This window comes from Hemitrygon akajei, chromosome 27, assembly GCF_048418815.1.
Source record: "Hemitrygon akajei chromosome 27, sHemAka1.3, whole genome shotgun sequence".
In the NCBI taxonomy this organism is placed as follows: Eukaryota; Metazoa; Chordata; class Chondrichthyes; order Myliobatiformes; family Dasyatidae; genus Hemitrygon; species Hemitrygon akajei.
In genome coordinates, this window is record NC_133150.1 from 14,239,523 (window position 1) to 14,254,583 (window position 15,061).

At 38.6% G+C, this 15,061-nt stretch overlaps 1 protein-coding gene across 7 annotated transcripts in view; it reads right to left on the reverse strand.

Moving 5' to 3' along the window:
- LOC140717136 (neuron navigator 1-like) overlaps window positions 1–15,061 on the reverse strand; it is a 679,346-nt gene that overhangs the window by 183,205 nt on the left and 481,080 nt on the right. For 5 of the 7 annotated variants that reach the window (XM_073030393.1, XM_073030394.1, XM_073030396.1 and 2 more), the window contains 2 exons: window positions 1,165–1,303; window positions 264–299 (listed from right to left, as the gene is read on the reverse strand). In XM_073030393.1, the coding sequence (XP_072886494.1) occupies window positions 264–299; window positions 1,165–1,303 (175 nt within the window). The remainder of the gene's footprint in view (window positions 1–263; window positions 300–1,164; window positions 1,304–15,061) is intronic. The other 2 variants (XM_073030395.1, XM_073030398.1) reach the window with 1 other exon arrangement.

Below are 15,061 nucleotides of genomic sequence, written 5' to 3' on the forward strand. Positions count from 1 at the left end.
TCCATTTTTCTGTTGCGGTTTATTTCGTAATTTCAGTTGCTTCACTACAGAGTTCTACAACTTCAAATTAACAACAAAGTTCTGGATTTTTTTTATGCCTCCTGCATTTTTCCTCTGTTAACCGATTAACCTTTTACTTCTAGTGGCAAAATATTCAACTTTAAATCAACACAACTTAGCAGAAGTTATAGTTCAGTATTAATGTCTAGTTCACCACTGGAAGTGCTGAACCTGAAAACAAACAGCTTCCCAGATATACTTACTTCTCTTTTGGTGTTAACAGCTTGCACATTCATTTTCTGCAATACAGATAGTGAGTGTCAATCGTAGAAGATAAGTTTAATCAATTCCAAATTGGAACAGTTGTTTTAAATATCCATGCACTTATATATTTCAGAAATCCCTATGCATAACTGCTCCAGCTGACAGATGCCTTTCGAATAGATTTCTAATTGCAGATGAGCAGTTAGAAACAAAGATAATCTTTACTATATATGTATTTCAAAAGTTAGCATTAACACAGCTGTACTACTACACAAATTCCACTCTGCTTTTTGCTGTAACACACCCGATTATTGATGGCTGTTTGGCTGCCTTCCATGCAGTACATTATGAGCTGAAGAACTGGGAGTGGGGATGGGGGGGGGGGGGGGCGGAGGTTGGCGGGTGGCGAGTGGTGGTTATATCATTTGTAGAAAACTGTTGCCTCCTGCACTGGCTTCGTATTTGGATGTAATATTAATCATGCCCCTTTGCCACTGCCTGTGTCCAAATAACAATGTGTTACAACACACTTCTTGGCTTGTGCCCAAGTAGCATGTTAATACAAGAGGGCATTATAGAACAACTGTAATACAAGAAATGGAAAAAAATCTGTATGAATAAAGGCATAGGTACTTGTTTCTGTGCTGTAAAACTGCTCAGGAAAAGCGCAGAATTTGTGCTAATCAAAAAGCACAACGAAGAGCAGCTCTCTGCTTCATAGGCACAACTACACTAACAGCACTCTGAAAAACAGTAAACATCAATCTGCTCAAAAAGGTAAAGAGAAGATATAAGAATGAACTTGGCCTCAGAATAACAAAGATTAATGTACGTTTGCCAGAGGGAGAGATGACCAAATCAGCTTGCAAGCAGAAGATTGTAGCACAATTTTGCTCTTACCCCTATGCCGGAATTTCTTCTGGAAGCAACAGGCGTGGTTGGATAGGAGTTGAGAGATGAACTGGCATTTAAATCTTCAGAGCTCAGGTTGTCAGAGGTGTCACTGAGGCCACTGCTAACGGAGCTACTTTCATCCCAACTGCAAGAGAGAAATGAAAATAAAGTTAAGAAGCTTAATGAAAAGTAAACACACTACCCTTGAATAGCATGGTCCTGGCACTTACAGTGCAATATAAAGCACTCTGTTCCAAGTTTCTCAGAGAATCTGAAAAACTGACAGAGATTAATCAAATTTTTCTTTTGACAGGGAGGATTTCACTTTCTCAAAGATGTTGAAAGTAAGTACAGATGACAGAAGATCATCTTTCCATACAGATTTTCAAATCTGGCAGCAACATTAGATAACTAATATTCAATATATTCCAGTAATGCTGAGAAAATGTCAATGAGATCCGACAATTGCAATATACTAAACCAGGCCTGATGAATCAATTCATATATTTGTTATCAGAAACTACCATTCCAGTGTGCTCAGTAATTCTGAAGAATGCCAAGAAAACATGAGTTAAATTACTGGGAGGTTGGTGCAAAGTCTATGTTTTTGATAACCGGTCTTTATATCTGTGGATCTAATTTAGACAAAATCCCCATTCCCACCCATTTTGATTTTTGCGTAATTTCTGGTATTAAATTATTTCCCACATCTTGTTTTCACAGAGTTCTTACTTGACAACTTCTCCAATTCTTAGCACAACAAGATATAAATTACTGTTGATGCTGTCACACATGATCTTACTAAACATTTATAAAAATCCCTTTTTAACTATTTTAATGGTAGTATCAGTCTATTTGATCTATATGGGTAAGTACTTCTAATAAAAGCTGACTTAATCCAAGCATATTAAATATTCATTTACAATAACATCAAGAAAACTCTCCATGTGTTCTGGATTCTTATATTTTCACAAAAAATGAATTGTCAAGCAATGGTTTTGATCCATATAAGTAGAAATAATTTACTAAAAGTTAAGTAGTGGAGACTGTTCGCATGCTGATAGATATGGAAGCCAGTTCTTTATGTTTAGAGTAGTTTTAATGTCAATTCAAACCCATTTAAATTGACACCAATTGGGAAATCGCAGCAAAAATATGGAAATAGGTCTTTTGATTGAGGATTTTGTCCAGTATAATTACCTGCTGACAGGATGTCACTGCAGTGTAACAGATAAGAGTGTTTTTAGAGTGAGTAGGAAAAGCAGAGAAGAGAGGAGTCATTTGAAGGGGAGAACTGAACCGTGTACTTGCATTCTTTCACAGATGGAAAGGATAACAGGCACCTATATGGAGGATGCTTGCCAAAGTTAAAAAGGTAAAACTAAAGTTGGGAGAAATTTGGCAGCCTGTCAGACTTATCCATATCAAAATGGAGATCTGTCAGCTCTGAAGTGTTACCTAGAGAGATGGAAAAATATCACTCATCTTAGTAGAGGAGGTGCTTTATAGCTGGCATGACATCTCATGAGAGCTAACAAAGAAATGATGATCAGCATTTGGCCAGCAGTTGCCAATTTAGAAAAAGCAAAGAGTGATTTCACTAACAGTCATGATAATTCATTTTATTTGCTTTTCTTAAGTAGTCTATCAGGGGCTAACGTATATGCCATACAAACTAATTTGCCAAGCTTTGATCTGTTACCAGGAAGTGTTAACTGAGTCAATTACACAAAGTGTAGCCCGACCACACTACCAAAACAATCTATTCTTATATTTTCATGCGTAATCATATTTACATATCAATGCACAATATTATAAATTATACATATTTATTAAGTGGCAGTAAATTAAATAAAATTAATGCACACAAGCATCATAAATTAAAATATTAGATAACAAATGCTTAATGAAAAATGTTCATCAGAACAAAATAATGAAAACACACTGGACTAAGCTCTCTAGGTGTAATTTCAATAAATATACAATTGTATCAGTCCAGGTCCTGCAAGAACCGATTCCAACTGTGGACAGAAAGGTTACAAAAGCCTTGGATTATCTTACATAGAATGTGGCATATTGTTACATTTAGTTTCTCCCTTTCAGTTGTTGATCCTCGGATATTATGTCATAGGAACAAAGGACATATGAGTAGGCCTTTTGGCCTCTTGAGCCTACTCCATCTTTCAATAACATTACAGTTGATACAACCTTGGCGTTAACACCACTCTCTGCTTTTCTTTCCATTCCCCTTGACTACACAAGACACTGTGCAAAAGTACATCAAAGCCTCTCTTCTTTTCCACACCATACCCTCCTAATAGAGACCAATGTATTGGCCTCTCCAATACTTGTACCTGCATGGTAATTGTTTAGTATTTCATACACTATCCCTCAGATCCACTTGTACCATGGCATTCTACAGTCTCACTTTGCTTAAATAATAATTTGCATTCCCATTCTTCTCTCCAAGGTGAATAACCTCACATCTTCTGACATGATACTTCATCTGCCAAACTCTCGTTCACCTCACTTTTTTATTCTGTCAGCTTTTATGTCATTGATACAGCAAACTAACCTACTTCTCTCTACAAATCTAACTCATCAGCAAATTCACAGCTATGGGACACCTGCTTCCTTCATTGCAGTCAATCGTTATTATAAATAATTGAGGCCCCAGTACTGATGCTTGTGGCACCACATTAGTTACTGGCTCCCACTCGAATAGCAATCTACAGTATTTATCCCAACCCTCTGTTAGACACACACCTATTGTGCTAATACTACTTTTTTTTTTAACTTTGTGCTCTTTTAAGCACTATTTTTTTGAGTGGCACCTTATTAAATGTTTTCTGGAAAATCCAACTACACTGCAACTAACGCTTCCTCTCTGTCCACCGTGTTTATTACATTCTCAAACAACTCTAGTAAGTTTGTCAAACACAATTTCTCTTTTAAAAATAATGTTGACTCTGTTTGAATATCTTATGATTTTCAAAAGGTCTTGCTGTCTCCTTCTTAAAAATGCTTTCCAGCAATTTTCTAATGACAGACATGAAGTTAACTTGATCATAGTTTCCTGTTTTTTCTTTCCTTCCATTTACTGTTTTCTAATCCTCTGGGATCTTTTTAGAATCAAGACAATGTAGGTAAATTATAACTAATGCACCTATGATCTCTATGATTATAAGACCCTGGAATGTAGATCACCCAGTCTGGCAATTTTGTTAGCTTATAACCCCACTGGCTAGCTTAGCACTTTTAAAATATTTGTGACAGAAATTATTTTTCTTTTCTTCCTACAGTCTCGATTATATATTGAGATATTTTTCCTATGTCTTTAACATGAAAATTATAATTACTTAAGGTCTCAGCCATTTCTCCACTTCTCGTTATCCCAGTCTCATTCTCTAAGGGGCCAACCTTTACTCGAGTTAGTCTCTTCATTCCTACAGCATATAACTGCAGTAATTCTTATTGTTTTATCTTTATGTTATTTTGTTTACTCTTATTTTCTGCCTTCTACCTCTTCATCATTATTTTAGTCAAATATCAATGCCAATTAATACTTTAATATGAAGCAAATATCCCTGGTGAAACACATGCATTTTTAAAGTGACATGGACTATCCCATCAGCCATTTCTCCCATTATACATGCTGAAACTTCCAAAATTTCGTAAGGGCTTTTTGTATGATGTATGGAAATTAACTCATTAAATTCACATGTATAAGGTAGACCATATTGAATGTAGCCATCATATCCATCAAATGAATTTAACATGATGCACTTTGAATATTTTGTATCAATTAACATTGAAGGGAAGAGTGTTTTGATTCTGCACGTCATGTAGTTAACTTCACTTACCAGAAGTACATGCCAAAAATGCAGACGCATTAGATCAAGCAGCTAAGGAATCATTCAAGTGCATGCCAAGTTTTTCACAAGATCCTTTTATTGGAAAATTTTGAAAAAGATCCGAATTGTTAGATCTTTAAAGAGCTATTTGATTTAATTTCTCTCTATTTAATCCTATTTTCAGTTGTTTCTGCAGTTCAGTATTTAAGGTTCAGGTCTCATTCCAGAGAGTTGAGTACACAAGTCTATATTTCACTCCAATCCACTATTGCAGGGAAATACGCTTACACGGATGAGACCTTAAACCAAGGTCCTATCTGGTCTCTCATGCGGACAAAATGACTTAATTCATTACGCTGCATATGAGTAATTGTGTTAGGTTTGATGTCTTATGCAATATTCATCTCCTGAATGTGTTTACATGTAATAGTAGCAGAGACTCTCACAATATTTGAAAAGGATGAAGACAAACAAATCACTGAAGCTTATAAGGCTACGGACCGAAAGGATGATAAATGGAATTAGAATGGACACGGTGGGTCTGAGGTTCCATGCCTGTGCTGTATGATTCTTTGAAATCAGGCACTTCTACAATGTAGAAGACCTTCACCGCACAAAACCTAACAACTGGATTCTTCCTAGTACAATAATGAGAAAAGGAAGATCATAGTAAATTTCAATGCCTGCTGCTGCCTACAAAAACCAGGTGATTGAATAATTTGCTCTTTCTTTTCCTTCTTTTTTAATCCAGCCTTACTTAACTTTTATTTTTCTCCAGTTCACCCTTTTCCTTCCCTGGTATTTTATCTTATGCATTTTATTTAATGCACTTTATGGTGCTGAATTGCTTGGTAACATTTATTTAGTTGTACAACTTAATCCTGAGAAGTTAAGGCAGCTCATTCTCATTCTTTAAATCCCATTGATTCAGTAAGCCTAGTTGCTCACTATATTTCCTAATGCCCTGTTGCCCTCGCAAGGGAAAAGCCTCTTTGAGCTTCTGGAGCAAGGTAATGTCTCACTGTGGTGAACTACATATACCTGTCTGGACACGCCCCCCCCCCCCCCCCCCCGCTGACTGCTCCTGTGGCTCCTCCCACAGACCCCTGTATAAAGGCAATTGGAGGCACTGCTCCTCCCTCAGTCTCCAGGATGTTGTGTGATGGTCTCTTGCTGCTGATAGTGCTCTCTTCCAGCTAATAAAAGCCTATCTCTCGCCTCACGTCTCCGAGAGTTATTGATGGTGCATCACTCACTAATAGGGCACATTACTAGATGCTCTGCTTCTACTCAAGAGGAGACCAGCTGTCTAGCTGCTGGCATAATTTAAATTATGTACAACTGAATGTTCCAATTAAATGAATACAAAATATTATGCAATCAATTTATAATTGCTATTAGAGTGCATCATATGGATGATCTTTTCAGAGTAGTACTAAAGTAGTTTCTGATCAAATGTGTATCAAATTTATCCCAATAATCTTTTGAATCTTTATTTAAAAATCATTAAGTACAAAATAAATATAATTGGCAGCAACTTAATCCATGGTTGGTGGCATAAAATACATTATTCAGCTTCCAAAATTTAGTTTAATTGAATTCTGAAGCAGACTACAATGCACTGATTGTGGATACATGTTCAGCTAATCATAAACACAAAATAGTCCCAAGATAGTGTTGAATACAGTACTGACTCCTATTGGCACTCCCTACTTTGAGGTACTTTGAGCAACGTTAGATTATCACATTTGCAGTTATAGAAAATAATTTAGATAGAGTAGGTGATGTTGTTAGGACAAGACTGCAATATAGTAACAGACACACACTGCACACAGTTTCTGAAACTTGATTCCATTGGGCGCAACTTTCAGAAGTGAAGTTCAACACATTGAATCTAATACTCTATGCTTTCATCCATCCCGGAACAGAATTTTCACCTTGCAAGTTAATTGAGAATGAGATGAGCAGCAGAAGAACAATAATTATAGGAACGTTCCAAGATGCTTTTCTTATAGAATTACTTTTCTCCCCAACCAAAGGAAGACCCATCCAGTTGACTTTTAAAAATGCTCACACAGATCTTGGTACATTTTTATCCTTTCTAATCAATGTTTTTTTCATTGTTGTTGAACAAAGCATACTCGCAATTACTCTCTTATCAGCTGCCAGAAATGGTGACCAGTCTAACAGGTAGAGTAAGATTCTGCACTGGTTCGAGTCTGAGATTAGCGAGACATAATTATATCATGTTACATGTAACTGCTATTGGCTTACACTGTTCAATAGTATTATTTTGGATGTAATATGGGTATGCAACCTGATCCTGAGTTTCTCCAGATGCTGCTCTGAAGTCACCTATGTGGAGATGTTGAGGGTTGCCTGCAGGTAAATCCTTCTGGCTGGCACATCCATGAAAGAAAAGCTGATTCTGGAAACACGCTAAGCACTCTCCACTCTTGCATGGTGCACACAACAATGGCATGCCATCATTCAGTTTGATAATGACTTCTGTTTTATTTATCTTTTATTGATCTTTATAATTTTAAAGAAAAGGGGAACTGTTAAAAAGTGTATTCGTTGAGATGCTGTTTTCTTATCTTAAGGGTAAACGGCTATTCAAAGAGAGGGAGAAATCAGTGCAGTCATATTCTGGGGTGGCAGAATTAGATTGATCTGCTGCTGTGTAAGTCAATATGCTGGATTTGGTGAGGAGGCATAGTAGCAACTATGCAAGACAAGATTTTTCCTTTTCTTTTTTCCTGATTTCATTCATTGTTAAAAGAGCCAGTAAGTGTGGTCATTAGAGAGTTAAATTCCTCCTGTGTGATGTGGGAATCAGGGAGCAGTCAAGTGACACTGATGCCAGAGGCCAAAGGCAGAAAACTGGGTCTAGCTAAGAGCAATATTTTGATTTGCATGGACAAGTTGTCCAGAGGGCCTTTTCCTGTGTCTTAGGAGTTTCAAGGAGGTGGTCACACCAAGGATTAAGTGGGTGGCTGCTAGGAGGAACAGACAGGTAGTGTAGGATTCTCTTTGAGTACAGAGATTTACTAGAATGTTACCTGGGTTTCAGCACCTAAGTTACAGGGAAAGGTTGAACAAGTTAGGTCTTTATTCTTTGGAGCATAGAAGGTTGAGGGGGAACTTGATAGAGGTATATAAAATTATGAGGGGGATAGATAGAGTTGACGTGGATAGGCTTTTTCCATTGAGAGTAGGGGAGATTCAAACAAGAGGACATGAGTTGAGAGTTAGTGGGCAAAAGTTTCAGGGAACATGAGGGGGAATTTCTTTACTCAGAGAGTGGTAGCTGTGTGGAACGAGCTTCCGATTGAAGTGGTAGAGGCAGGTTCGGTATTGTCATTTAAAGTAAAATTGGATAGGTATGTGGATAGGAAAGGAATGGAAGGCTGAGTGCGGGCCAGTGGGACTAGCTGAGAGTAAGCGTTTGGCATGGACTAGAAGGCATGGATAGAAACATTACTGTTTCCATGCTGTAATTGTTATATGGTTATATGAGAAACATAAAGAAGGCATAAAAGAACGTAAACAAGGAATTTGGAAGGCTAAAAGGGACCATGAAATGTTACTTGAGGACATAAATAAATAGGATGCCAAAGCATTTGTCATATATATTAAAAACAAGAGCATAAAAAGGGAGCGGGTTGCACCACTCGGGATAAAGAATGTAATTTGTGCTTGTAGTCAGCAGAAGTGGGCAAGGTACTAATGGCATTGGTACTCACCAAGAAGGACACGGGTAGTGAGGAGTAAGGTCTGGGAAGAATATGCTGATACTGCAGGGCGTATTGATGTTATGGAGGAGGAGTTAGTTTCTTGCTTGATCATTAAGGTGGATATCCCCGGGGCCTGATGTGATCTATTCAAGGTTATTGAGAAAGACAAGAGAGGAGATTGCTGGGGCCTTGACAAAGATCTTGGTATCTGTTTAACCAGAGGCAAGGTCCCAGTGGAATGGAGAATGACCAAAGTTGTTCTGCTGTTAAAGGGACACAGCAAGACTTTATAGGCAACTGAGCCTAGCATTAGTGGCAGGAAATTACTGGAGAAGATAGAAACTTGCAACATAGCTTTGAGTGAGGGAGGTCATATCCTACATACTCGATTAAGTTTCTCAAGGAAATGATGAAGATGATTGATGAGAGAAGGTCAGTTAATTGTCCAGGGCATGGAATTCAGTAAAGTTTATGACAATGTATGCAGACCCAGAAGGCACAGGAGATCCATGGAGATTTGACAGACTGAATCTAACTTTGGCATGGCCATAGAATACAGAGGGTAGTGGTAGAAGGATATATTTCCAATTGAAAGTCAGTGACCAGTGGTCTGCAAAAAACAGTGCTGAGACTTCTGTAGCTTGTGACATAGATACTTGATTTCGGTAAAAACATATTTAGGTTGACTGGTAAGTTTGTAGTCAACTCAACTTGTTGGAGTAGTGGACAGTGAGGAAGGTTGTCAAAGGATTCACAAGAACAGAGACCACTGGAAATATGGGTAAAGAAATAGCAACAAATTCAAAATGCTAGAGAAACTCAGCAAGTCAAACAGTATCTATGAAGTGAACAAAAGGTTTATGTTTTAGGCTAAGACCCTTCATCAGAAATGGAATAAAAGAGGGCAGAGGCCAGAATACGAGTGTGTGAGGAAGGGAAAGTGTATAAACTGGAGGTGATAGGTAAAACCAGGTGAAGGGGAAGGTGAATGGGTCGTAGGGCGAGGAAGAAGTAAGAAGCCAGGGAGTGGAAGAGGTAAAGAGCGGGAGAAGATTTGTAATAGGAGAGGACAGTGGACCATGGAAAAAAGGGCAAGAGCAGAGGATCCTATATAAAGATATAAAGGAATATAAAGAAATAACTGATATATTTAAATCTAGACAAGTATGAGGCGTTGTAATTTGGAAGGCCAAATGCAAGAGATAAGTAAGGAGCCAGCTGTGGACTACAGGATGAATGGAGACAGGCTCATCCCTACTGACATCAATGGATCTGGAGTTGAGAAGGTGAACAGGTTTAAGTTCCTTGGTATACACATCACCGAGGACCTCACTTTGTCTGTACATACCGGCTGTTTGGTGAAGAAATCACAAAAGTACCTCTTTCACCTCAGACAGTTGAAGAAGTTTGGCATGAGTCCCCAAATCTGAAGGACTTTCTATAGGGGCACAATTGAGAGCATCCTGACTGGCTGTATCACTGCCTGATATGGGAGCTGTACTTCCCTCAATCGCAGGTCTCTATAGAGAGTGTGGATAGCCCAGCGCATCTGTGGATGTGAACTTCCCACTGTTGCAGACATTTACAGCAACAGGTGCATAAAAAGGGCCCAAAGGATCATTGGGGACCTGAGTCACCCCAACCACAAACAGTTCCAGCTGCTACCATCTGGGAAACGATACTGCAGCCTTAAAGCCAGGGCCAACAGGCTCTGGGACAGCTTCTTCCACCAGGCCATCTGATTAATTCACACTGATATAAATTGTATTTCTAAGCTATATTAACTGTTCTGTTGTGTATCTTACTGTACATACTATTTATTACAAATTACTATAATTTACACATTGCACATTCTGATGGAAATGTAATGTAAAGATTTTTACTCTTCATATATGTGAAGGATGCAATAATAAAGGTAATTCAATACAGAAAATGGCAGGACTATTGACATATAGAGATATCTTGGAGTGCAAATGCAAAGCTCATTGAAAGTGGCAATTGAAGATAGTGCATGGCTTATGTGACCTCAGTCAAGGTATAAATGTCAGGAACACACATAAAATGTTGAAGGAACTCAACAGACCAAGCAGCATCTATGGAATAAAGATTATTTGACATTTTGGGCCAAGATCCTTCGGCAGGACTGGAGTAAAAAAGATGAGGAGTAGATTTAGAAGGTTGGGGAGGGGAGAGAGAAACACGAGGTGATAGGTGAAACAGGGAGGGGGAGAGATGAAGTAAAGTGCTGGGGAGTTGATTGGTAAAAGAGATACAAGGCTGGAGAAGGAGGAGTCCAGTAGGAGAGAACCGAAGGTCATTGAAGAAAGAAAAGTGGGGAGTAGCACCAGAGGGAGGTAATGGGGAGGCACGGATATAAGGTGAGAGAGGGAAAAGGAGATGGGGAATGGTGAAAGGTGGGGGGGGGGGGGGGGTCATTACCAGAAGTTTGAGAATCAATGTTATTGCCATCAGGTTGGAGACTACACTGACAGAATATAAGCTGTTGTTCCCCCAACCTCAGTATGACCTCATTGCGACAGTAGACGAGGCCATGGATTGACATATCGGAGTGGGAAAGCATAGTAGAATTAAAATGGGTGATCACTGGGAAATCTCGCTTTTTCTGGAGGATGGAGAGTAGGTGCTTGGCGAAACGGTCTCTCAATCTACGTCAGGTCCCATCGCCAGAAGGGACTTCCTCTTCTCCAGCCCTGTATCTCTATCAAAAATTAACTTCCCAGCTCTTTATTTCATCCCAGTTTCACCTATCACCCTGTGTTTCTCTCTCCCCTCCCCATTTTTAAAAATTTACTGCTCATCTTTTTCTCTCCAGTCCTACTGAAGGGTCTCGGCCCAAAATGCTGCCTGGCCTGCTGAGTTCCTCCAGCATTTTGTGTGTGTTGCTTGAACTTCATGCACCTGTAGATTTTCTCATTTGTGATAAATGTAAGAAAGCCATGTTGCAATTATACACAACTTCAGTAATGTGGAGAGTTCTGTGAATTTCTGGTCACCTTGCAACAGGAAAGATGTGGAGCCTTTAAGAGGACGCAACGGTGTTTCACCAGGATGCTGTTGCCTGGTGGAGGGACTATTAGCTATACGGAGAGTTTACACAAACTTGGATTGTTTTCTTGGAGCATTAGAGACTGAGGAACAACCTAATAATAATAATAATAATAAATACTTTATTGATCCCAAGTGGGAAATTCATTCATTACAACAGCAACATTTAAAACCACACTTGGCAGTGTGCAGACTTAACTAATAATAAAGTACAGAATAATAATGTATACACAATGAAAATTTACCAATGTGTAATAACGTTCAAAATAATGTACAAAATAATAAAACAGAGGCTATCGTACTATGATGTGTGTTCTCCTGTTGCACGGAGATGAACTGTTATATATACTTATTGAATTTGATAGGAAAGATTTTCAGTAATGATTCTTGTGACAGTGGAGTTGAATGAGTCTGTTTGAAAGGGTGCTCCACTGCTTATTCAGTGGGAGCTGGTTGTGGATTACAGGAGGAATGGAGACGGGCTAACCCCTATTGACATCAATGGATCTGGAGTTCAGAGGGTAAACATCTTTAAGTTCCTTGGCATCCACATCACTGAGGACCTCACATGGTCTGTACATACCAGGTGTGTTGTGAAGAAGGCACAACAGTGCCTCTTTCACCTCAGACGGCTGAGGAAGTTTGGTATTGGCCCCCAAATCCTAAGAACTTTCTACAGGGGCACAATTGAGAACATCCTGACTGGCTGCATCACTGCCTGGTATGGGAACTGTATCTCCCTTAATTGCAGGACTCTGCCGAGAGTGGTGCAGACAGCTCAGCGCATCTGTAGTTGTGAACTTCCCATGATTCAGGACATTTACAAAGACAGGTGTGTAAAAAGGGCCTGTAGGATCATTGGGGACCCGAATCACCCTAACCACAAACTATTCCAGCTGCAACCATGCAGGAAACGATACCCCTGCATAAAAGCCAGGAGCAACAGTCTCCGGAACAGCTTCTTCCACCAGGCCATCAGACTGATTAACTCACGCTGATTTGAGTGTATTTCCATGTTACATTGACTGTTCTGTTTATTATAAATTACTATGATTGCACATTGCACATTTAGACAGAGACGTAATGTAAAGATTTTTACTCTTCATGTATGTGAAAGTTGTAAGAAATAAAGTCAATTCAATTCATGGGGATAATGTGCCAGATTGTCCATTATGGACAACGGTTTGTTTAGCAACCTCCTCTCCAGCACTAACTCAAGAGAGTCCAGACTGTAGCCAAGGACAGATCCAGCCTTTTTGATGAGTTTAGTCATTAAGAAGAATAGATAGTCAGAGCCTTTTTCCGAGAATGGAAATAATCAAATACTCGAAGGCACAGGTTTAAGGTGAGTGAAGGAAAGTTTGAAGGAGGCTTAGGAGGCAAATTTTCTGTACACAGAGTGATAAGTGCCTGAACTGCACTGCTGGCAGAAGTGGATTAAGGTGGATACATGATCAGGTAAGGAGTGGAGAGATACATAGCAATACAGGCAGATGTACAGTTTAAATTGGCATCATGGTTGGCATGTTCACTGTAGGTCAAAGGACATGCTCCAGAGTTGTACATTATACTATTTTGTTTTTGCACGATTCATCCCAGTCGTCTTCTAAAAGAGACTACATAATAGCATTCCTGTAAGAGGTCATTACTTTGACCTGTTTTAAAGTACTTTTAAAGTAAATCTTCTATTCAGAACAGAAAACGGCTGCATTTAATCGTATATCACAAAAAAACTCTCAGAGCAATGTGTCATGGAATCAATTCCAGCAATCCAACCCCTGATCTGCCAAGAAACTCCTCCGTTATTTCCCCAGTCCGTGAACCCTTGGTAAACACCCAGCTTCTCAGTTCTGCAACCCTGTGAAATGCAGTAAAAGATTTTATTCAGTTCCTGAGATAAAATTTGCTGGATATTCGGTTTCCCCATTCAAGGGCCACCCCTTAACTACACCCTATTACTAAACAGGCAAAAGTACCTTCAACCAATTACAGAAACATTTTTTAAACAAATAAAAGTTCCACCGCATTTACTGTATGTTATCATTAAAAGAGAATTCCTTAGTTCAATTCTACAGAAATGAATATAGTTGATAAAAATAACAGGCCATTCTATCTTATTTTATATGATGCATTGTCTATCTACTGTAATTACACTGACAAGTTAGATTCAAAGGAGCAGATGCCCTTGGCAACAACCTCATCATGTGACACTGCAGCATTGGACTGCCACATTTCAGTGGCAGCTGTCTACTGTATGGAACATATATTTTTACAGGACATCTGATAATGATGCTGCTTTTAACTCTCTCTCAGTTAACAAAACTTGTCAAAATCCTCTCCAGGTCAATATCTGAGTAAGTCAGACATACCCAGATGAAAACAGGATTCAGTAGTTTCATAAAATCAGTACCGGTACTTAATTTTGCTTGAATGACATCCATTGTATTTGCATGTATTCCAATTACTGAGCAAAAATTCACACCACAGTTAAGAAGTTTTATCAATTTTATCTTGCTTTTAGTGACAGCTAAGTTTATTAAAATAAGTTGATCTGTATGTGCAAGAAGATGATTATAATTACTAAATAAAAGGCACTAAATTAGATTCTATAATAACCGAGTAAAATGCAGCATATGTCAGGAATGTTAAATACATTTATATCATTAGCACAGGTGTTCAAATCATTTTTTTCATTTTGTTGAAAGTAATCTGAACATTTAAAGGTATCATGGATACAATACTGTTAGGAATATATTCTGCCTGCTTAAAAATTATTTTAGTTTCTTCCTAAATTCCTATTGTCTGATGTTAATTGCAAATATGTGATGTCCACTCATGAAGTAATTTTAGTACAGACAATGAAGTGGAAAGGTGAGAGAGACACAAGGTGGGGGGTTATATGGGAGGCAGGATTTGAGGGTCAGCACAACATTGTGGGCCGAAGGGCCTGTAATGTGCTGTACTATTCTATGTTCTATAAGCAACATATCACACAATGGAGAAGTTGACTGTAGAGAACTGCTGGCTGGTTTTAGTAGAACTATTCACCACCTACTTCTTTCTCTTCTAGGATGCCCTAAGACTATAATGCACTTGATGTCATATATATGAACATTTTTCTGTGTATGGTAGATGTTCTAGGAAAAGCCTGGGATGAAAAAGTGTTAAGCAGTTCAAGAAATGAAGTATTCAATGATAAGTAATAGCAAATTGACAAAAAGATCAGATCATCTGAAAGGACATTCA